At 40.4% G+C, this 22794-nt stretch overlaps 1 protein-coding gene across 1 annotated transcript in view; it reads right to left on the bottom strand.

The window, feature by feature from the left end:
- Nucleotides 1-361: 361 nt before the first annotated feature.
- Nucleotides 362-22794, bottom strand: part of kitlga (kit ligand a) — a 28645-nt gene continuing 6212 nt past the window's right edge. The window contains exons 2-10 of the mRNA XM_084554381.1: nt 10947-11054; nt 10540-10596; nt 9994-10149; nt 9652-9835; nt 7462-7515; nt 6517-6614; nt 6192-6301; nt 4924-4988; nt 362-4731 (exon numbers count right to left, since the gene is read on the bottom strand). Of these exons, the coding sequence (XP_084410507.1) occupies nt 4958-4988; nt 6192-6301; nt 6517-6614; nt 7462-7515; nt 9652-9835; nt 9994-10149; nt 10540-10596; nt 10947-11054 (798 nt within the window). The 3' untranslated portion in view covers nt 362-4731; nt 4924-4957. The remainder of the gene's footprint in view (nt 4732-4923; nt 4989-6191; nt 6302-6516; nt 6615-7461; nt 7516-9651; nt 9836-9993; nt 10150-10539; nt 10597-10946; nt 11055-22794) is intronic.

Here is a 22794-nt window from a genome sequence, read left to right as displayed (position 1 = left end):
CTTGAGATACACCACACCACAAGGCTCACTACTGCTACTACATAAACAGTACTAGAATACAGTACTACCAATCCTTATGCGAATTTAATTTGCCTATAACACCAGAGTAAGCACTGCTTTTCCAAAGTTAGGAATAACAGTGTCACTTTCAACAGAGCACCACCTGAATAAAATTAGAGTAGGAAGCAAAGTGAATATGATGTCGTTCCAGTGAGGTGTTGAGGACATGTAATACTGTTTTCATAGTTTAAATATGTAATGTCTCAGATTGAATATATGGGAAATGTGGAATGAAATGAAGGAAAATCACTTATCGATACAAAAAAAAAAAAAAACACAAGAAAAAACATATATGTTGATGGCGAATGTGCTAAATGTTGCATGAAAGCAATAACACAGACAGGATCGCATTAAACCGTGAGATATTGGCATGATTTTGAAGTGGCCACAGACAGAATGCTGAAGGCCAAGTATTCCCTGTGGTGTAGTAACTTTAATGAAATATGGCCATGAAGGAGCTGCGAAACCTTGCATTCTATCATTATGTTCTTCTGGGACAGCTAAAACTTTGCAAGGCAAGAGAAATTATGCATCAGTTTTTGAGAAAGTTATTTTTTTTTTTAATGTATTATCGTATCCACTGGACACGACACACAATGATCGTAGGCATCTTTTACTTAGGCTGATTAACTGAGGAAATTCTGACAAATTGAATGACATTTGAACTTTTGGTATGTGATTTCAGAGGAAAATGTCCCCACCACAACCACCATCAAATGTCATTTTGAAAGTTGGGAATCTACCACTAAACATGATTGTTAATGTCCATTAAAAAAATGCTAAAAATTGCCTTTCCTTTTAAAAACAGGCCATGACAAGTTGAACCGTTCCTGCCTTTAAATAGCTACTATTTGCAAACATGCAGTTTGAAACTTCCCCAGATGCCTGGAAGTAAATACAGCCATCCAACATGTTCACACAGCTAAGCTATTTTACCTGCAACAAAGTTGACATGCCAAGAGTCTGATTACTTGGAGAGATGCCCAACAAACAACGCACAGAAGCTCAATTAAAATTGTTCAACCACAAGCAAATCAATAAATAAAAGTTGGATACATGTACTTTATTCATATTTCATATATGTTGTTTACATTTATACAAAAATACAGAATACAGTAGAGTTTTCACCCAGAATACCAACCGGGCAATAATTACATTTGCTTTTTGGCACCCAGACTTATTTCCTGCCTAGAGCCATTTGATTCACCCACTCAAGTGGGATGGATTGGATAACTCATGCCCAAAAGCACTGTTCAGGATACAGCCCTGTTCACACTCAGACCACACAACAACCCACATAGGAACAGTATTTAAGGGCAGTCATTCTCTAGACTAATGCATGAAATTGCTTGGTTTCTGAGTTCCATGCATCAGGCATACTGACTGTTTCTGGCTCTCATAAAGACAGGAAAATGGGAGACCATGTTGTTGTTTTTTTCGTTTTTTTTTTAAATTTTTTTTATTTTGTATTTGTTCACAGCTTAGACCTGTTGCAGCTAATTATATTCATAGACTATGTATAAAAAGCAGCTTTTGACATAATATACCTTGACTGTTAGTTTGTGGCTAGACTAGCCTGTATCTCTGTCGGAATACTGGGCACTGCATGTAATAGTCTTAATGTAGAGAGGCATAACCTAAGGATGATCAAAAAGAAAGTTTCAGGTCTAAACTGCCATAGATAGTATACTCCAATATTACTCAAAAATGCATCTTTGAATGAAAACAATCGGATAAAAGCTTTGAAACTGCAATACTTTACCACGCCGCTAATTTCTCATATATCCCTGCTAAAAGTACCACTGCTGTGGACTATATGGACACCAATGTGGTATACTTTTTCTAACACAGACTCAGCTCTACGCTGCCATAAATAATATGGCACAATAAGATGTCACAATTAATAGTGCTTTTTTCAAAAATGCATTTTTAAATGAATAATGTTATCTTGCAGTTCAATAAAAACAAACGATACTTAACCACACGAAAGATTTCCAGCTATTGATGCTGAAAGGTACTGTTGATCTGAACTATAGGAACACCAATGTGGTATACAGTTTTTTCAAACACAGACTCAATTTTGTACAATATATTGTTGTCTCCTATAAGAAAAAAAAAGCCCAACATATAGTCCCAAATATACAGGAAACAAACAGTTACCAAGTAAACGGTTTCCTAAAGGTTACAAAGGCTAAAATGTAACATGTGGACAGAAATGTTACAACCACTGCAGTTTGTTCTGCTGATACAGTTTTCTCTTACCAAAGCACTGCTTTACCACATAAAGTGTGCATAATCATAACTGGGCACAGGTCAAGCCAACTAAACTCTAATTTGAAAAAAAAAGGGAATCATATCAATTGGCTTGTTGAGGTGAGATTATTTGAATCTGCCCTATAATGATCTCTCCACTTACTACTACCACAGGGAGACATAGACAGACCTTTGACATTTACACACGAGTCGGTCACACTAATCAAACAAGGCACAAAACCAAGAATGGACATGGTACAATGTAAGACCACCAATATGATAGAAATACTAGAACTAGAAACAAATGTTTGTGTCCTGCCACTTCTGTCATTGTTAACTAGTTGTCCGATTGGATAGGTCACAGCCAGCGTGCCCTGTTGACTCTACTACCTCTTTTTCATTGACAAGGTTCATAATCACTTGAATACCTAGAATTTATAGTTTGTTTAGTTTGTGTTTGGGCAAGGCTTCGTGGGAGTAAACTGCCTTTAGACAGATATGTTAATCCCCCTACTTTCTCCTTAATGCTCTCATAAGATCTATGATCACTGAGGCACGGAGCACTTCTAGCTCCCGACTTATCAGGTTTGCAAGAGCATCAAGTGAAGCATTTGAGGGAGTGGCCGCTACGGCTTTTATAATCAGTTAATACGTGTGAATTTAACAAACTCCCCTGCCACCTGCTTCAAATTGACGACTAGCATTAAATGATTTCTGGCCCTCTATGTGGATCGTTATACACCGGGGAGAGATATCTTTTACACTGACCGCATTAGATTTTGAAAGTCACACCGTTGTGCTACAATTCGGTATACGAAGGAGATGTCCGTGCACCTTCCTCTGACAGCGTGTCATGGCGCAGCTTTAAGGCAAAATAATAAATATTTAGGTTTGCATGGCATTCCCATGTGGCGGGCTTCGCGGATCGTAAAGATAACCAACGAGATTCGTCTGGAAATTTCCCAAACACCGGTGTCAACCTCCAGCAGCTGATTGGGATTGATGCACTAACTATCTTTGTCAGATTGTCTATAATGGGTTTTTATTATGCAAACACAACACTAATACTGGACAAAGGCAAAGTCAGTAAGAACAGATTGTGAACCTTGTGAGTGCAGAACAGTCTAAGCTGGATGGTTGTGTAGGTACACTGGGTCATTGAATGAACAGTCAAAAACAGATATCTTAATATAAAAATGATATAATGTGGTATTTGTTTATTCAATCGTATTATGTCTGTTTCCTTTTTCAAATTGTGTCACATTTTGTTTCTTTTTCTTTCCAATGTGAGTGGTCATCACAAAATGTCTGATGTAACAGTTTCTATCTTACAAGCATAGAGGTGAGATAAGTAAAAAAAAAAAAAAATAATATATAAAGGCATTGTTGAACTAACATAGTATGGGAGACCCATTGTTGTCTACGTTGTGAATAATTCAGCTTTAAATTAAAATTAAAATTAAAAAAAACCCAAAACAACCTGGATCAACAGAAGTCATCCCTGATAGTTGGTAGGAGAATGTCATTGCAGATTTCAATAGTCTAAGTGTAATTTAGTCAAAGCAGCATATTTTGTATATTTGTGTTTTTTTTTTTTTTTTTCATGTAATCCATTCACTCAATCTGAATCGCCGGACCCATACAATATATACTAACAACAACTTATAAGAAAATGTCACTTGTTCAGGAATGCAATTTCAGGTTTATGACGTGTTACTATACATATTGTTCTTTAACTGTGATCCATTACTTGTATGAACACCAGCAGCTGAGTGCTGCCGCCAATAAATAAATACATCATACACGCCCCCTCCCCGTGGGTACCTACCCCAACCAGACAATGTGACTACACCGTGGAACTACAACGCTTAACATTATTATTCTTTGGGAAACCCGGGACTAAAAGAAAACCGTGGAGCTGTTGAGGATGTGATTAACTTGAGGGTCACCGGAGGTAGTAATTCATGCCTCAGTTCATACAAGAGATAACCAGCATCAGTCACTCTCTGCTTTGTTCTTTGAAGATGAACCGGCAGGCCAAAATCGCAGGCAGTCTGGAGCAACGTGATGATAAAAGCGGCAACGTTTTTCCCCAACGAGTGGATGATGCAGCAAGTTCTGGTAGATTAATGGGAGCCAGAGAATCCAGGTGAGGAGGACATGGGGAGGGGGGACTGGAGTTGGGGGTACAGCTAAAATCTCAGTCTTGTTCAAAAGCATGGGGTTAATGCAGTCTCATGAGAAAGGCAAGGTTGTCCATACAGTATCAGGCGTGATTTAACCAGAACAATCTTGGTCACGGCAATTGTTAATGTGCCACAGTGAATCTGGAGAACAGACAGGCCTTTCACCTCACTATGGAATTCAGCTTCACGTTTGCTTTTCACCTTTGGACACCAGCAGAAGAGGAGTAGAGCCCTGTGAGAGAGATGTGTGAAGAGGTGCGTTAGGTTGTTCTGCAGGGCAATACAATTCAGCTTTATTTACATAGCATCAGTAAGGTTCCAAATGTTCTCAGTGAGCTTTACGGAAACCGGAGCTTGAAAACCACAGAGCAAGCACTAAGGCAACAGAAGCAAAGACAAACAAGATTGATATGAAGTAACTCACCAAGTACACTGAAGAACAACAATGGGTTGAAGCATTACACTATTTCAATGACGTTCAGCTTGTTTCTGCAATTGGACAGACAGAAAAAAATATTGGACACTATCCAGCAACAAGATTATTTAAAAATAAAAAATTAAAAGAAATTTGCCCCTCGAGAAGTGGCTTTCACATGACAAGAGTCAAACACTCCTTTCAACACTCAGTTAGGCAGCTGAGAATTTAGGTTCTGGTAGTCAGTCTCAGAGGAAGTCAGGCAAGGTCTAAGTTCAAACTATATGAACTTAAAACAATGAGACATGCAATCCAGCAGTGTTTCTTGAGAAGCTACCTGCAGCGGGGCCGGTTTAGTGCAGATGCCGTGAAAAACTCCCTCCATGAAAAATTAACAGCTGTATGCTTCATAAGCCTCTTGTCGTACTAATTGCTTTGGTGCTCATCATGTGAAAGAGGCATGTGACTGTAAGCAACATGATTGAGAAGGACTTTTCACTTCCCACCTATTGATCAGCAAGGACTGTTGACGCGTGGAAAGCAAACAAGCTTTAATTTCTGTTTCACCTCCAAGCAGATCCAATCACACCATTATGCGTATTATTTTGCCTGTGAATGTGCGTCATAGAGTTCAGTAAAAATACAGTTCAGCTAGTGCAACTTCTGCTGAACATCCTGTTCTATATCCAGCAGGGCTGGAAATGTCTACAGAAACTTAGGTTTTATTTATTGAACCACCAAAGCCACAGTAATTTACACCACCTTGATAATAATATAGCTAATATTTACAACTGATGCACGTCCATGAAGCTGGGAGACTTACAGAAGTAAGAACTGAAAAAACTGAAGCAGCTGAAGTCATGATGTCCTTTGACCACTCGTATGGTTCAGGCACCAATAATGTTGTATACTGCATCTTCCATAAGTGCCTACATAGCTTCTAAATTCTCTCTTTTTCCAAACTGTGTGCGACTGCCTGTGACTTGAACTGAGGTGGCTTGGTGACCTGTGACAGCACCTACTTGTTGCTCAAAGCGGCTACGCAGTCATAAGAGTTTTAAATTCACTTTAAAGGGGTGACTTATATGAAACTTCCAGGCTGTAAATGTGTGTTGGGCACATTAGGTTTGGCAGATCTTTGCCGGAGCATAATCAGCTCTCAATGGAGCAGCTCAAAACCAACTTTCCTCTACAGAAAATTTGCATTTGCACAAATTGCAATGCATTTATTACAACAGCAAAACAAACCAACCGAACAAAAAAGCAAAACCGCCTACTTTTCTGATATTTCAGCATCTAGTGGAGGTGCAGTCCCTTCTGTTCCTGTGAAGAGTCCTTGTTCTCCAGCAGTCTGTTGGAGATCCTCCTCGTTCCTTCGTGATCTGACCTGTATGGAAATCACTCTTAATTAGCTATTCAGATTAACACAGTCTGCACTGCATCTGCAGAAAGTTGAAAGGCTGCAGCCAGCTGTAATAAACCCCTCTGCTGAACAAAGCACTGTCTATCTGACAATAAAATAGGCCCCTAACTAACACTCATATCTCTAGGGCACCTTAGGGAGTTATGCAGCTTACGGTCAGGGGTCAAAGGTCAGCTCACCTTCCACACAAGCAGGAATACGAGAGCTAAGAGTGGAATGAAGAGTAAGGACAGAAGGCTTCGCTCCACCACTTCAGGCAGCAATCTAGCGCCTTTATCTGGAATGGCAAACAAAACGGAGAATTAGAAGGCAATTCAATTGTTTTAAAACATTTGTTAAATCCTGTTGGTCCTGGTCAAGGATGGATATGACCCAAAACTTGTTATAATTACTTCTGTGTTTTTGATATCAGCAAAAAACTAAAACCAGAGAAATGCTTTCAGTTAAAAGATTTATTCCTGATATTCACTTCTAACTTTCCATGTCACAGAGGCAACTGATGATTGTAAGCTGCACTCAGCTACCTCAGCTAACTTTTAAAAAAATGTTAAGACACACAAATGGATGTTGAATATTTTTTAGAAATTAAATTATTAGTTATTAGTTTAAATGAAATTATTAATTATTATTAGTTTAAGCCTTGTACAAGGGTGTTCATGGCATAAGTAAAGGTTAAACAAACATTTAAATGTGTAAAAATAACCGTCTTCTTACACCTATTCATGCTGATAAATACATGTCACCTGTTCTGTGACAAACTAATGGCAAGGACTAGTTGTTCAAGGATTTTGTTGTCTTATTTTCCATGACAGGTCACTATATGAGCCATTGGGACATTCAAATCAGTGTTACTGTTGCGTTTTCATAACCATTTGAAACCATTTCATTTCACTTTTCAGCAAGGCAGGTAGGCAAAAGCCTAGAAGACGGAAGACAAGATAAGACAAGGGACAAAAGACGTGATGGAATTTGCCCTGCAGAGCGTCATCAATCAAGTGACAGCAGCTCAGGGGAAATGAGGTTACTTGCTTTGGAATGTGCAGAAATACTGTAGCAACAAAAGTTGCTAATCTGACACACCAGCTTGGCTGGTTTTGCAACTGAATTCGGGCTCGCCAACTTACGTGCTGTGCAGCCAGTAGAACACTCGGGGCCTTTACTGCTGGGAGTGGGTGACCCTGTGGCAAAAGCAAACAAATGAAAAAGATATGGGTTGGTGAGTCTGGAGTTATGAGGAGACACAGAAAATAAAAACGAGTGGAGGGACGAAAAAGAGAGGGAAGAGAGGAGTGCCACTGTCTGACGTTGAAAACCTTTCATTGTCAGGTGCTAAAAAGTTACCTCAACGCCACCTTTTCTACCCTCGCCTCACACACATAAAAGACCTGATCCAAGCACTCCAGCAAAGAAAAACCAAGCGCTTGGGAAGATTGGAAGATTGCTCTGTAATCAACACGTATACAGTCAGGTTTCGGCCCTTTTCTTCCCTTTCACATGCGCTACCTTGGGACATCTTCCCTCAGTCCTGTGACTCAGTCGTGTCTCAATGGGCCGTCTAAGCGCCGAGACCGCTTTGAGTTTTTATCTTGCAAAGTTCTTGTGCAGAAATAATGGTACCTGGATTAAAAGCTTCTTCAAACGGCCACAGGAGATCTGTCCTAAATAGAGTCTGTTCACAATAGTCCAAAGAGGGTGGCAGTAGTTTTACAAGCACAAGTTAGCTTGTGACCGGAATGTAGCTGGTTAGATTTTGTAGACTAGCTTCAGAAAATGTGTGTGGGAAGCGTGACCTACATTGTCAACTGCTACTAATGTTTGCTACAATAAAACACAGTTCCTGAAGAGATGATTAATCCAAATCATAAAAACACACATTTTCTCACTTATCACTGGTTGTGTATCAAGCAATGCAGATAGCTTGGATTTATTTGATGAGGGTTGGAGCTATCCACATCTAAGACTTCTCACATGCTACTCCAATATAGTGGTAGAGAAATTTGATTATGCTGCTGAAAGCTTTACTCTCAGACAATTCAACATTCATGTATCTGACCAGAAGCAATGTCATCGTTACTCTGCATAGTCCACGGACCCTCGTGTAAATAGATTTTAAATGCGTGCTTCTGAGGTAATGGTGACTGATACAAGCTGGTAACAGTGAGAAAAAATGTTGAGCAGATTCTCTCAGGATTATCAGGATTATGTTGTAAGCAAATGAAAAAACATCACAAATCACACGTACAATGTCTGGTTGGCAGCCAATCCAGTGATCTTGTCTTCGTGATTGTGATTCATTCTTTGACTGATCTTAACAGTGAAACAGAAAAATTATCCCATTTTTACCAAAAAACCCTCATGACCAAGCAAAGGACTCAGCACTCCCAATCTCTGCATTTTATTGATGCTCTCGAGATCACTGACGTGAGAAATATGGCTGTTCTACCACAATATGGTGCTTCAGCCCACTTTTCAACAGCCCGTAGATGTTCTTCTGACAAATGAAAATGTTGCTGTTATCCCGCTGACCCCGCTCAGCAGGCAACATGAAAAGATAAATCCAAAATCTCAGTGGGAATTCCAAACAGCTTCGAAAACATCAGCAATGCTCAGGCAACGGAGCCGGACTGATTGTTAGATCTTCCGCCAGTCTTGTGATTTTATTGTAGTGTGCTTTGGATTAAAGCATCACACACCAGATGCAATTGACATGAGTGAGCAGCACGCAGTTCATTGTGGCGCAGTTAGCCTCTCAGAGAGAATAATGGAAAAACGTCAGTCGTTTAACACTGAAGCTCCCACAGAGGTGCCACTATGTCTCCATAAGACAAATGATTTACATCTTACTGAAAGGAAACTCCCTCCACAGTTTATAGTTGTTCATCGTGAATTTAAAGCTGCAGTAAGCATATGTAGAGGGTCAATTTTTTGTAGAAAAAAAAAATAATACAGGAAGGCATGCCAAACAGCAGTGAATTTTTTAGGCAGTGGAAATCATCTGCTGCTGATTCTGAAAGAGGAGAGCACCTAGTTGCCCTAAGTGCCAGTGACATGAAAATTGAAAACTTGCAAATTACTCGATTTGCTTGACCATCAGCCCCAAGCACACCTGTACTGGGTTTTACAGAGCATAAACAGCAGTAGATGGCCACATGTTGGAACCAGTTTTTGTTTTGTCACTTTTGCTTCAAAACCAACCAAAACTGAATTCAATCATGCAACGCATACACAGATCTGGTGTAGTTTATGTATATATGTCCAGTCTTCCTTCACTTCCACAACCACACATGCAAATCGTCCACTAAGTAATCATTCACCTTGTAAATATTCTTCTGTTGTTACTGTGTATGGTGTGGTGGGACAGGGAGGAGCGTCACACTCGATATCTCGATATTCTTCATTCCGTGCAGCTGTGAGGAAGTCTTCAGCAACGTTAAAGTAGTGCTCCGTGTGCCACCTCTCTTCCCTGTAGTGGCACTGAAAATCATACATGGTCCCCTCCTGTAAATACAACCACACAGTCCACATGAAGTTTTAAGTTGTGCTAAATGATTTCTGGTACATGTACTGGCTGCATAAAGACGTAGGTCACGCGGGTGACTGTTTTTGAATCTATTATTCAATATGTCTAAGGAAAAAAAAAAAAAAAATAAACTTACCAAGCTGGGACCCATTTGGAGCCGCAGTTCTTGGAGTATTTGGATGACTATGCTAATGTCGTTTCTATTGGATGAAACATTTCCAAACTTGTCTGCTAAACCTTGTAAACTCTCCTCCAAGTAGAAGACATTTAATTTCACCCAACACATCCCGGACTAGAAGGAAATAAAAGAAACAGACATTGCATTAAATACGTATACTGTGAGTCAGATACGTAGTGTCTAATCACATATACCACAGTGTCAAAAAGAAAGCTCTCAGTAGAGTGGATATCCACCAAAGATTAATTATCCTCCCAGTCAGATGGTGCCTTCACAGTTTAAACGGCACTTACCACATGACACTTTATTTACACTGCACAATAAGTGGAATACACACAGTAAGTACAATAAGAGGGTTTCTTCCCCTTAGGAAAATGAAAGCTTTGTGACTAAAAGTAAGGACGTAGCTAAAATTTGCAAAAAAATTAAAATAAGAATCTGGGCGTCTAGATATGCTAAATGTCATGTAGGTCATTACTGTGGGCATGAGGCACCGAATCTTACCTCTTCTTTTGGAATGTAGTGTACAGGAATTTTGTAATCTTTAGGAATGTTTTCTCTCTGTAAAAAGAAGCAAGCAGAACATCATTAAACTGCAGACAAATCCCATTAAAAAAGGAAGCAATACTTAAGAACCTATATTTGTACGTAAGAAAACTGCAAAAACACACAAAAAATAACCCTGTACAACAAAGAGAAAACACTTTCCAGAAAGCGTCCTAGAAAATTTGCTTTCCATTATCTTTTTGGATCTTTTTGCATCGTTTCATCATGTTCCTCTTCTCTCTTTGCAGCTTTTTTAAACACCTACAACAGATGTGCGATGCACGACATTTGTTGGTAATCCAACATGGATAAGGTAACTGCTAAAACTAAAATGGGGCTTTGGCTGGTTCCAGTGTTGAGCTTACCAAAGTAGAGAGTTTGGAGATGTCATCGGTCACTGGGTTGACGTCAAGTGAATCTGAAAGTACCCCAAGCGTGAACAACAGGAAACGGACACAGATGTGTATCCAACTCTGCAGGTTGAAAGAGAAAGACAACACTAAATACAAATAAAAATGAAAACATCTTTCACTTCAAAACACTGGGTGAGAGTTTTTCTGCACACAACAATGTTGCAGAAAGTGACGCAACATTTCGCAAGTGACTCCCAGCTGCTCAAGCCAAAAAGACCAAAAGTCGTGCCACACCTATCAGCTACAGTATCCCCAATCCACTGGCCGCGTGCACTCAAGCACAGAGCGGGCTTTTCTTTGATGTCCGTCAGCAATAACCAATAAATGGCTGTGGTTTGCAATGATTTGACACTAATATAAATGCGTAAGTGGCCATAAACGCACATCAAACTGGTTTTGATCCAGTTCATGTGTGTCCGAAAGTAGCTCTGAGTTGTAAATCAGTGTAAAGGTCTAATCTGATGGATGGGGCCTAGGGATGTGCAAGGGAGTGTGAATGCTTCAGCTTCATTTACAGAATCCTTAGCCAGTGCAGCAAATTACAGAAATTATGTGCCATTTATTTATTTTTTTTCTTTTTGTGTTAATCCCACAGGAAAAACAAAGGCCACTGTTCAAAGACAGAACCATGAGACCCGGTGAAAGTTTTGAATGGGCCTGTTAAGACTCAGCACGCCTTTCTTAATCCAAACATTTTAATTTATCATATAAATGTAACAAAGAGCAATAAGAGTGGCATCACTAACGGAATCTGTGCTGCATCCTCTACCATGTACAACTGAGCTTTTTCTGCTGTGACATTACACGTCTTCTCAAAAAGGCCTATGTACATTACACGACTGTGGCGGCTGCTTTACTGGAATCCTAACCTGTCGCTGAGTACATTTTGTTGACTTTATTTCAAACTGAAGGTAAAGTAGTCCTGTCTTCTTTCTAGTTGTGTAGCGTGATTGCTCAGCGATCCATCTGATAATCTATAAGCAAATTCAAACATTTTTCTGTTATTTTACATTCCTGTCAGACCAGCATTCTCTCCCATGCTGAAATGACTGATGTTGTTGTGACACGGGTAAGTCACCCAAAGCGTTCACCACATATGTTTACGCTTGTGTGTAGTTTTTAGTGTCCATCAACTTTTAACTGCGTAAAGAAACCCTTTGTCATCCAGCATGTCTTGGTGACACAACATGTCACCACGTCTTTCATTTGGCTCGAGCTCTTAAAATCAAAAGCTTAATACGACACCTTTTTTTTTTTTTTTTTGCTGACAAATCGGTCGGAACAATGAATCTGACTATATACCTGGGGTGTTTATACTAAAAGACAATACAGTCAAAAGTAACCACCACACTTGGAAATCCAACATGTCAATCATAACAGTGGCTGGCTCTCTTTTGTAAGTGTGCTTTCTTGAATTGGAAAAAGGTGGCTTTTGCAATTATGGATTTGAAGAAGCCTTAAAGTCACGCTGCGCAGCTTTTCACCACAAGCAGCTCTGCGGAGCAAAGCTCTACTGTACAAGCAGTGAGATTCCTGCCTCCCCCCAGACAGACAACTGATGAATGTAGCGTGGCAACAAAAGACAGCTAGAAAGCAAACATGGTAAACAATGTGTCATTGAAAAACATTTTTTTTAATTGGCTTTGCTTTGCAGAACTTTGCTGGAGTTATTTAGCAGGGTTTTGGGCCAACTGTTGTCCTTCGTTTGGCTGACCTCCCGCCTCCTCTCTGTGCCAATATGACAATATTACACAATGGGCCCACAATTCTCCTCTTAATGCAGATTAGGGCGAGCCCTGAGCCATGGCCCAAACAATTCAGTAACCCTGGATGTGAACCTGCTCTTGAATAAAGCTTTCACAGAGAGTGGGATAAAGAGATCATAGTGAGCTGAGCCTCGTCTAATCTTCAGGCAATTCAACGAGTACAACAGGATTTTGTTCTTCAGTTTATTTAAGCAAGGGTTTGTTGACCAGGCTCGCTCCTTTGCGGCAACTTATTCTTCTCATTCATAGTTGCGCGCATTCATACTTGCAGCATCTACATTTTCCCTGCCAGCTGGGCGATTCAGATCAGTCATTTTTAAATTGTCAAGACAGACTCCACCACCCACGTTCCTCCTGCTACTATAAGTTAGTCAAACTGAGCCACAACAGGAAGGCAGTGGAACAATGATCCATCAACGGCAGGAAAGGCTGAAGGAAAAGGGCCACGTAAAAGGCAGATGGGATGTAATTCAATTCCACCGAGCTTCTACCGTTCACCAAAACAAATCGTCTTTGAGTGGCAGACAGGGACGCAATGTTATGGGGTAGACAAGCAAAGCACACATGTGTGGACGTCTAATAATTCATCAGCCACGCCTGAGCCACTGCATGTCATAAATCCTAGTTTTGTGGTATGAAAACTGTGAATAGAGTCGGAGATGTCCGGATACAACTTCTGTATATTGGGGATTTTGCAGGCTGATCAGCAAAGCAGAACTTAAACCAGTTCACTGCTTAGCTGATGTGTCGTGGCCTGGCCGCCTCTTATTTGCTTCAACTTGAACTATGTACAGAAGCTTGTTAGAGATGCATGGGAGATTTGGGGACAGATTTAATCCACATGGTCACTGGCTCATATCTATGAAACTCAACATTTTAGATTTTAGTAGTGTGTTTTGTCCCGAGAAAGTCTTTTTAAAGGATTGAGTGTTGCCAAGAATGCCTTCATGTCAAACAGACCTCAGACGATAAATGGAATTACACTTTTTCTAGTTGGGCATGGGCAAAAAAACGTATAACAAACTGAAGTACATGAAAGAAAAATGTAAGAACAAATGAAAATGAAAGAGTGAAAACCAGAAACCCTGGGTTATTTTATAAATACTGCCATTCCCAAACCAGATTCACTTGCAGTGTGAGCTTTCATTGACGCTACACATCTGCTTCCAGGTCATAATTTGTCTGCTGCTGCATTTCAATTAGATCAAAAATGAAATCGAATGCAATCATCGACCAAACATCAAGGTTGCTTCTCGCTGCACAACTGTTGCATAGGTGAAATAATCCAGTAAAGGACTAAAATGTCAATGAAAGCAGAGCAACGGTGACGGGCTAGCAATGATCATAGTTGCCGTTACCGTTTCAGTGGTTTACTGTGCTCTCCTTAAACCAATAATCACCCCCCTTGGCTTATTTTCTGTGAGCGCCAATATGGCGAAGTAAATACAGCAGTATACACAACGGGATGTGGAATGTGAGCGATAATAGTGAAAGATTTTTATGAGACAGATTCACAGCCCATGAAACAGGCCAGCTGAAAGCCACGTCACTAATGTTAGAGGCAGATGGACTCTGCAGGAGGGAGCAACTAATTCGGTGTTGATGGCGGCCTTCTGGTTTTACATCATATGATGCTATTAAAGGTCTCTCTTAAAATGGATGAAAGGAAATATTATGAATAGCACTTTTGTGAGCATCCAAAAGGGAATCATCTCATATTTTTCTACATTGTTTAATTTAAGGATCAAAACATGACACGATTTAACATATTCTTTTATTGGCTAAGTCAGTAAATTAGATTATGTAATTGATAATACTGAATCTTCATGGCCCGAAAAAAGTTTGAATGTCTGGTGGCAGGATTCCCAGATCTGGACTACCACCAGTATAATTAACTTCTGCTTTGCTTCAGTGCTTATGTGTCCATTGATATGTTTCTGAGATCCTGACAGACAATCCAAGAGCCAAAGCTGTAAGCTTTTTATTGGATTTAACAAGGTGCATTGACATTCAGCGCACTCCCTTCAAAATGTCGATCACCAGGTAATGGCATTAGCTCAGCAGACGGCTCAAGAGCAGACCCACCACCGAGGGTTTCGCACAAAAGACAGAAGAACTCCTAATGACTCAGCAAATACTTGCAAATGTTTGGCTATCGCACTATTGATCTGTCTAGGTTGCTGTTGTTGGACTTTGTAAAACCTTCCTCTGCCGTGCAAAACACCGTGTTCCTATACTCTCATGCCACTATACTGCCATTTGTTGTTAAAGGTACAATTAGTACGATGAGAAGCCAGTCCAATTCTTGAGGCATCATGATTGCAATGAAAATGAGCAGCAGGTACATTGAGGGCAACAGGAACTTACGCAAAGTTGTTAACAGTTTATGACATGGCCAGAAGATTAGCAGAAGTCTCGATTTTAAATGTGAAGGAGTAACAACTAAAGACTATGTTATGGAGACTTAGGCGTGGAGATTAACAGCTGAGCTCACTGTCTAACCCAAAAAAATAAATCAAGGACACTTGTAATGCTGGTCTGCCATTGGATTATACATTAATATGTATATAAAGATTCAAAATTTAATATTAAGTTATTTAAGTGTTCAGTACATGTTATTGTGACAGTCCCTCTACTGCCACTGTTGCTCTATCATCAAGAACAGAGTTACAGATTTCATGTATCTGACACTAAAGTTAACTTAAATAACCCAGAAAAGGAAGTTATCGCAGATTCCATCCATTCAGCATATATATATATATATATATATATATATATATATATGAATTTGACATATGCACTGCAATCACACTGACAGCGCGCCAAGAAAACAGCTTGTTTCGTAGAGAGGTTTTATGAGGACGTTCGGCCTTATTCAGACCTTCAGAATGAATCACTAAAAGAGTAAAAGGACACACAGATGGCATAAAACTCCTGTCAAGAAGTGGTTCCAAATTCTCCAGACTTCTTGCGCTATGTCTGCCCACTGCGCTTGGACCGGGAAGGAAGCAAACTCCTGAATAATCACTGACTTGGTGGTATAGTCCAAGCCGCTAAACGAGGAGAAAAAAAAAAGAAGAAAAGATCCGACTGGGCCTTTTTGGGGTTTTTCTGTGTTCCACAAGAAGCGCAATGACCTCACAATAATAACCCAAGCAGCAGAGTGACAAGTTTAAAAGCACGTGCGCGTGCCTTCCGTGTTCAAGGTCTACGTCAGTCTGCGCTCACGGAAACCATGAACCTTTATTGTGCTCAACATAAATCATCACAGACTGGTCACAGATGAATGCTTATTTTATCTTATTTCAGAATAGACTGAAAGTTAGTGTTGGTCAAAATCCACTATTAAGACACTGCAACTATTCCAGACAAGCCAGGATTTCTAGGACACATGCAACCGGACCTAATTTTAAATGTTTAACTGACCTCTTATTTATTGTTTTATGTTAAAACCCGTTTTTAGTCCACTGTATCACGCCACAAGTCGTTTGTGAGAGCCACATGCTGTGTGAAAGTGCAGGAGCAAGTTCACTGAGGAAGTTTTGCTTCACGGCGCCGTTATTATGTTAGCATGAAGCATTCCTCTAATCATTATTTGCTAGGTCAAATCAAAAGCACGATTTCGCTTACAATGGGTGACTTCCAGGTATCAATGACAAATGTGTTCTTAGCTGACATACTACGGAAATGCTTTGATAAGAAAACCGTTGAATGCCGCCATTAATGGGATATCAAATAATAAAGAGAAGCTTGCATCTTGCAACATTTACATTCTTTAAAGGTTATTGCAGCAGAGTGTTTGATCGCTCAGTCCTTACCCTGAGGAACAAGTTGACAATAAAGATCTAACTATACATCTTGAGTTGCATATGCTTCTATAATTATATATATGATACAGTAGCTTCAGTTTGTTTTTTTAAAAAAGCATGCAAGGAAACTGTTTGGAACTACTGTCCTTAGATTTATTTGTTTTTCCAGTGTGTTAAAGTGGACACATTCTTACGAAAAAGGAGACGTGTCACCTTTTTCACCAGAATGTAGCAACCAAAATATATGCATTATCACGATCCTGTGATAGTATCCACACTATACACAACGTAGGCTGATGTTGCCTTATCTTATCGTGAGCTGCACTGATGCGATCCAAACAGACAGATGGGAAAACATCTAGTTAAACGATACCCATGCAAAAACAAACACATCTTGTTTCTACAAGTTCCAAAAATGCTCACGGATTCCCAGCACTCTGCTCAGGCCAAACATATCAATAAACACCAAAGCTTTGGTGAGAAAAGTGCTAAGACTTTGACGGGCTAACTCGAGCCCTCTCTGGGTGACCTTCTGAGATTGAAGTCAGGGCTGGGATGAATTTCTTTCCCATACTAAGAATGGTCTCCAAAGCTCAGCAGATGAGAAGTAAAAGAAATCAAGCCTTTTTTATTATTATTCGAACAACAGCAGAACCAGCCGATAGCAGCCAAAAAGGGCTGGACAGCCACACACAACCAGCCACCCTGAAGCCCTCTTGTCTCCCATTTCTCAGTGCATTACAGCTCTCACCGAGTGCTGCAAGCCTGCTCTCACTCATCATATTGATGCCGAAGATGATTACCCCCTCCGTCTCATTTTCCACCAATACTTTGAACCCGAGGCGTCATTAGCTGAACAGGCTCTCCAGACTGCCGGCCTCGTGGCCCTCTTATCCACATAATCTCATAAAAGCAGAACACAGGACCTTGCATGACATTAGTCCACCATAGCAACATGCAGCCTGTTTTGTCAGAGATGTGGGCATTTGATCCTAATCTTTTTGCCTCCATCACTGTTTTGAAGTCTGCCGGGAGACATTTGTTTTCATGTTTCATAATGTAGATTAAAACAGAGGCAAATGACAAAGGACATGCAGAGAAAATGCCAGGCTGCTGTTGTCGTCCAGATGCGCTGGAGTTGACCCAGACTCAGGTTAATTGAGGGTTTCAAATGAGTGCTTCATTTGGTTGTTTTCTCCTCCTTGCTGTTTACCCTTCCACACCATACATGAAGAGTAGAGTGCAGTTATTACCAAATCCATAACCCGAACTGTGTCTAACAACTGCACACTAGAATTTCAAGCGACCAGAGCTCACTTACTTCATGTGTAAATCAAATTAGCATCCAAGACCAGTCAGTCAGCCGCTGCTGCCGTCTGCAGAGGCCCACTTACAGCTTCTAACCCTAACTAAATAAACTTCAAGGTAATAGAGAGGAGCCAGGCAATTAAACTGATTCACACAGAGGCAAACTATCTGCACTTATCTGATGAGCCGACGAGCGTTGTGCGTTTGCGCACACACGGGATAAAGCTTGAGATCATCAAGCTTTATCAAGCTTTAATCATGTGTTAGAAAAACACACCACAAACTCCTTTCCAAATGAAAAACCATTATTACCAGACGAAAGCAGTGTCTGTCAAAATCCCAACCATTGAATGGGTTGAGATCATAACCACCGCGTGCCTGCCTTTGGCTTTGTCAACGCCCACGCTGACAATAAAAGTGTATTTTTATTGGATCTAGCTCTGAAAATGTGTCTGCATTTCTCTCTCTGCAGAAACAGACAGGAGAAACTGTGAATTTTATTTTGAATTTTTTCAAGTTTTTTACTTTGGATCTGGCCAACGCCAGATTTGTTATGTGAGAAAACCTAATTCAGCAGTCTGGATTGGTACATTTCTCTCAGCAAAGGGCTCAATACTTGAATGACAAGCATGAATGAATCAGGCAGAGATGCAAGTGATGCGTTCCTCACTGTGGGATGAATGAAAGATTATCTTTCCTTAATAAAGGATTATTTTGTGATCAACCATATATTTGGGAATCACTGCCCTCCAGAGTAAGGACATGTATTACCAACAGCTGAACAGATAGAGGCAAAGACCACGAGGGCTGAGATCAATTAAACCATATGGCAACAAAATTGCACATTTAATGGAACAACAACAACAACAAAAAAACCCCAGTGTGCTTTGTAGTGTCTACAAAACACTAGAAACAAACAACCCATTCCTAATGTGTAATGCGTTCGGACTTCACAGGGAAATTAGAGAACCCCTGCTGTGTTAAACAGTGGGTTTCAAAGATCAGTGGGCAGCAAACATTCTGTTCCTTTAACCAAGTGAGAACGTTTTAGAGTGGATTAGAGTTCCTAATGGTGAACAAACAATTAATAATACTGTGGCCACGGGAACAACAGGAAGCGAGAGGAAAAAAAAAAGTGCCCGTTGCGTTGGTTTGATGTGCTATTGGTTGGTTGTTGGAGATGATGGAGCGAGGCCTTACTCGGATTACTGTCTCTGGGACTTGCCCTGGCGTGTGACTGATGAATTACGGCCCTATATGTTAACTGACTGGGCAAACAAGCATTGTTTTTTACTGTCGAAGTTTCCGGTTTCTCCGTATTCAAGACTGGCCTGCTACTGATACACATATAAAACCCCAGAGTGAACCCAGACATAAATTACCCAAATAAATTGCTGCTTCTTTAGAGGACATGTTGACTTGAACTGTGGATGCTTTGATTGCAATCACATCGTCTTGTTGGTGTCTAGCAGGAAATCTGATCTCGCTACTTAAAGCAAATTTGCAAGGGGGAGGATGAAGATAAAATGCACTTGATAACTGTATGCTCTGTGTTATTTTCTTTGGAAAGGGAAAGCGATGTTTTATGATCCTCTTACAGTCCCTTTATATAGCCACATCACTCACTATGTCAACAAACAATGGGTAGGACAGAGCTGGTTAATATGCACTAACTGGAGGAGGGGAATTTGGCCGGGACAACAAGGAGGAAAGTTGTGCAACAGTGCTTTTTTTTTTATCAGATTTCCTTACAGATTCCCTGCCAAGTTTTTACCTTCACAAATTCTCACCCACGTCTCAGCTAAATCCCTTCCTTGTCTTCCTCTGGTATCAATAACATTTTGAAAAGAAGACACCAAACTGCACAAATGTTTGTCTTGTGATTCATCCTCGGCTGTCACCCTGCTGTTAAACAGCTCATTGTGGACCAGTTATTCTAATCAAATTCATCTGTTATGCCGTCTACTTTGATCACACAAGGAAGGTGCTGCTGAACAGCGACATGTGCTCGGTGCCATTAGAGGACAGCTTCGCTGGAGGGGGAAAGAGAATGAGAGGGAAGAATGTGCCACCCACTTAAAAAATAACAAATGTATCTTCCTTTAGATGGTAGATCAGCTGCATAATGGCTTCTGCTTTCTGTTGCACACAGCTGTGCAGACGGAAACGACTAAAATGGATGGGACATTGTTGCACTTGCATCAAACCTGGTTGAGAATTTACAGTTTCCATTTGGCAGAACTAAAAATGTGTTATTGTTGGCTGGAATTTCACAGAATCAGAAGCATGATGTTTGACACAACAGCGTAGGCATCAGGTGCGACGGGTCCAACCGTCCCCGCTCTCACTTTTACACAGACTGCCAGCTTAAAACTCTGTACCCTTCAAACATAATGGTGAGGTGGAACAAAGGTGCAACGGTCTCTGCTGTGAGTGAGAGAGGTTAAGAAGACTTATTTCAAATTTCTCCAAAGTGTCTGTTATTCATAAAGCCCAAGGTTATTCATGTTGGACTAACAGTTCAGCAGCTGTTGCTAAGTTTGTAGATATTTTTTTAAGGTGGGAATTAAAAAAAAAAAAAAAAAAAAGAGCCTAGGGCATAAGGGTGAAGGAAATAACGTGAAATGAATTTAACCAATCATGCCAAAACTGACAATAATTCCAAGAGACAGCCCTTGAAACCTGAAGCAGTTTCAGTTGAAGGCACAATGTGTCAAGTTTAACGCAACACGGACTTGACAAAAAACGTGTACACTTCTGTAGCGGTCCTTGAGGAGTACGGATGACTAACACAGGTTCTTACTCCTGTATGAACTGCTCTTTGTGGTCTTCATCCCAGCTTGAGGACAAACCGATCATTAGGGAACAGTAAGTTCCAAGCGAACAGATCCACAAACACAGGACAAGGCAGTTCTATCTAAATGCCCTGAAGCGACTGCTCTGATTCAGATGTACTCTGGGACTGCTCAGTGGTGCTGAATATCCACATACGATGACGCGATGCTGGTGAAAACATCCAGAGACCTTTCATGCGTAAGGGTCCTCGTGCTTCTGTTAATTATGTGAGTTTAAGGCAACATGCCAATCTCACAGAGCTGAGGCCTCTAAAAGAGCCTGAAAACAGATGACCACAGTATGATTAGTGTGCTAATTAGATAAGATGCATCGTCGCAGCAAATCACCACTTCAGATGTCATCATCTTCACCAGATGATGTGCCTTCACTCATTCTGTGACAGCAAACCATATCAAACCATATCAACTCAGAATCTCCCCCTTTTTTTTTTTTTTACAGCACATGAAACACCAAATAAACACAGAAAATCTAGTTTAAATCAAGTATAATAAATAATCCTCTGGCAGGATATTAGCTTCAGATCCGTCAGGACTCTTTAAAGGCCAGAATGACAGTGGGAGAGTTTTAATCGTCTACTTTGTCAGCATTTCTGAGAAAGAAAGAAAAGTATAGATGCCAGCGAATACTTAGAAACAGTTTGCTGCGATTCTGCCATACCTTGAATCCCTTAAATGAAAACTTTTCAAAGAACAACTAGACCAGGCTGGTTGACTGCAATGAATTTTACACATTATGCAGTGGATTAAAAAAAAGAAAGAAAAACGTTCCACATGACTTGGAGGGGGAAAGAATTTTCCCATGCCAAAATTGAGCAATGAATCCTCGCACAAAAATGTGCTTTGATGTTTTCCAAAATATTCACAAAAACAATCATATGAGAGAGAGAGAGAGAGAGAGAGAGAGAGAGAGAGCGGGAGAGAGGTTCCTTTAAAAGAAGCAGTGAGGGTTCAGATCTTGCTCACACTGTGCACTTAGAGAATGTGTCTTGGCTAAACCAAAAAGAGCAATGAAACACTTTCACATTGTGTTTTGCGCAGCAGCCCAGGAGCTATTTGAATGAACACTCTGGCTGAAGTTCTCGTAGCGCATCAAATATTAGTGGCTGCGCGTGTATGCACTCTCAGCGAGTCAGTCAAATTTAAGTTAATCGCTCATCTTTGATACAAAGGAAAAGAAAAGAGAAACTGAGTTTGATATAACCGCCTTCATCAAATATGAAAAGCTGCAGAAAAATGTTTCCTCTACCTGTCCTTCAGAGCTACTATGAGGAACAAGTCAATATTTTAATAAGAAATTCCAGTATCTGTGTTGTCCAGGGCAACAACAGTCATATTTGATTGAACCATTGCTTTTTCTTTTTTTTTTTTCTCAGATCCCACAGATCAACGCTCCAAAACCCCCAAATATTTGATACGCAGTTACATAAAATGATGCAAACCCAGAAATCACATTTGAAAAAATTGGAACCAGCAGGTGTTTTGCCCTTCATTTTCTTGATAAATGTTGTACATATGTCATGCTTTTAAATCAACGCTGCAGTCGGAAAGCCCTGGACACTTGGACAATCTCTCTCGTATTCAGTGTTTTCTACGTACAGTTATAAACAATTTAAATGGTACTCTCCAGTGAGAAACTGACAGACGCATAAATCATGCAAGGCCGCAAGTAGTGCATCAATTCTGCAATTAGAATCTGGAGACATTCAACAGACCACACTAAACAGCAATTAGGGAGTAATTCAAAACACATTTTTGGACTTCAGAGGAGAGAAAATGAAAAGTTGCTGTGTTAACTGCTGTTAATTGACTCTGACAAACGCAGCACTGTGGCTTCTGCTTCAGACTTCCTGCCAGCCTACATAACAAACCCATCAGCCTGGCTCCGGTCGTGTGCCGCATTCATGTGACAGTGATTTCCCCTGTAATGTTTGCATTCACATGACACCAAGTGCCTTTTGTACAGAAACAAGCTCAAACCCGGGTATGGTAATTGTTTCAACTGATCCAACCGGTCATTTTCAGTTTCCAAGCCAGTTCAAAAATGCCTGCAGGAATTTCTAAC

This window comes from Chelon labrosus, assembly GCF_963514085.1.
Source record: "Chelon labrosus genome assembly, chromosome: 11".
In the NCBI taxonomy this organism is placed as follows: Eukaryota; Metazoa; Chordata; class Actinopteri; order Mugiliformes; family Mugilidae; genus Chelon; species Chelon labrosus.
This window is presented reverse-complemented; position numbering and strand designations above follow the sequence as displayed.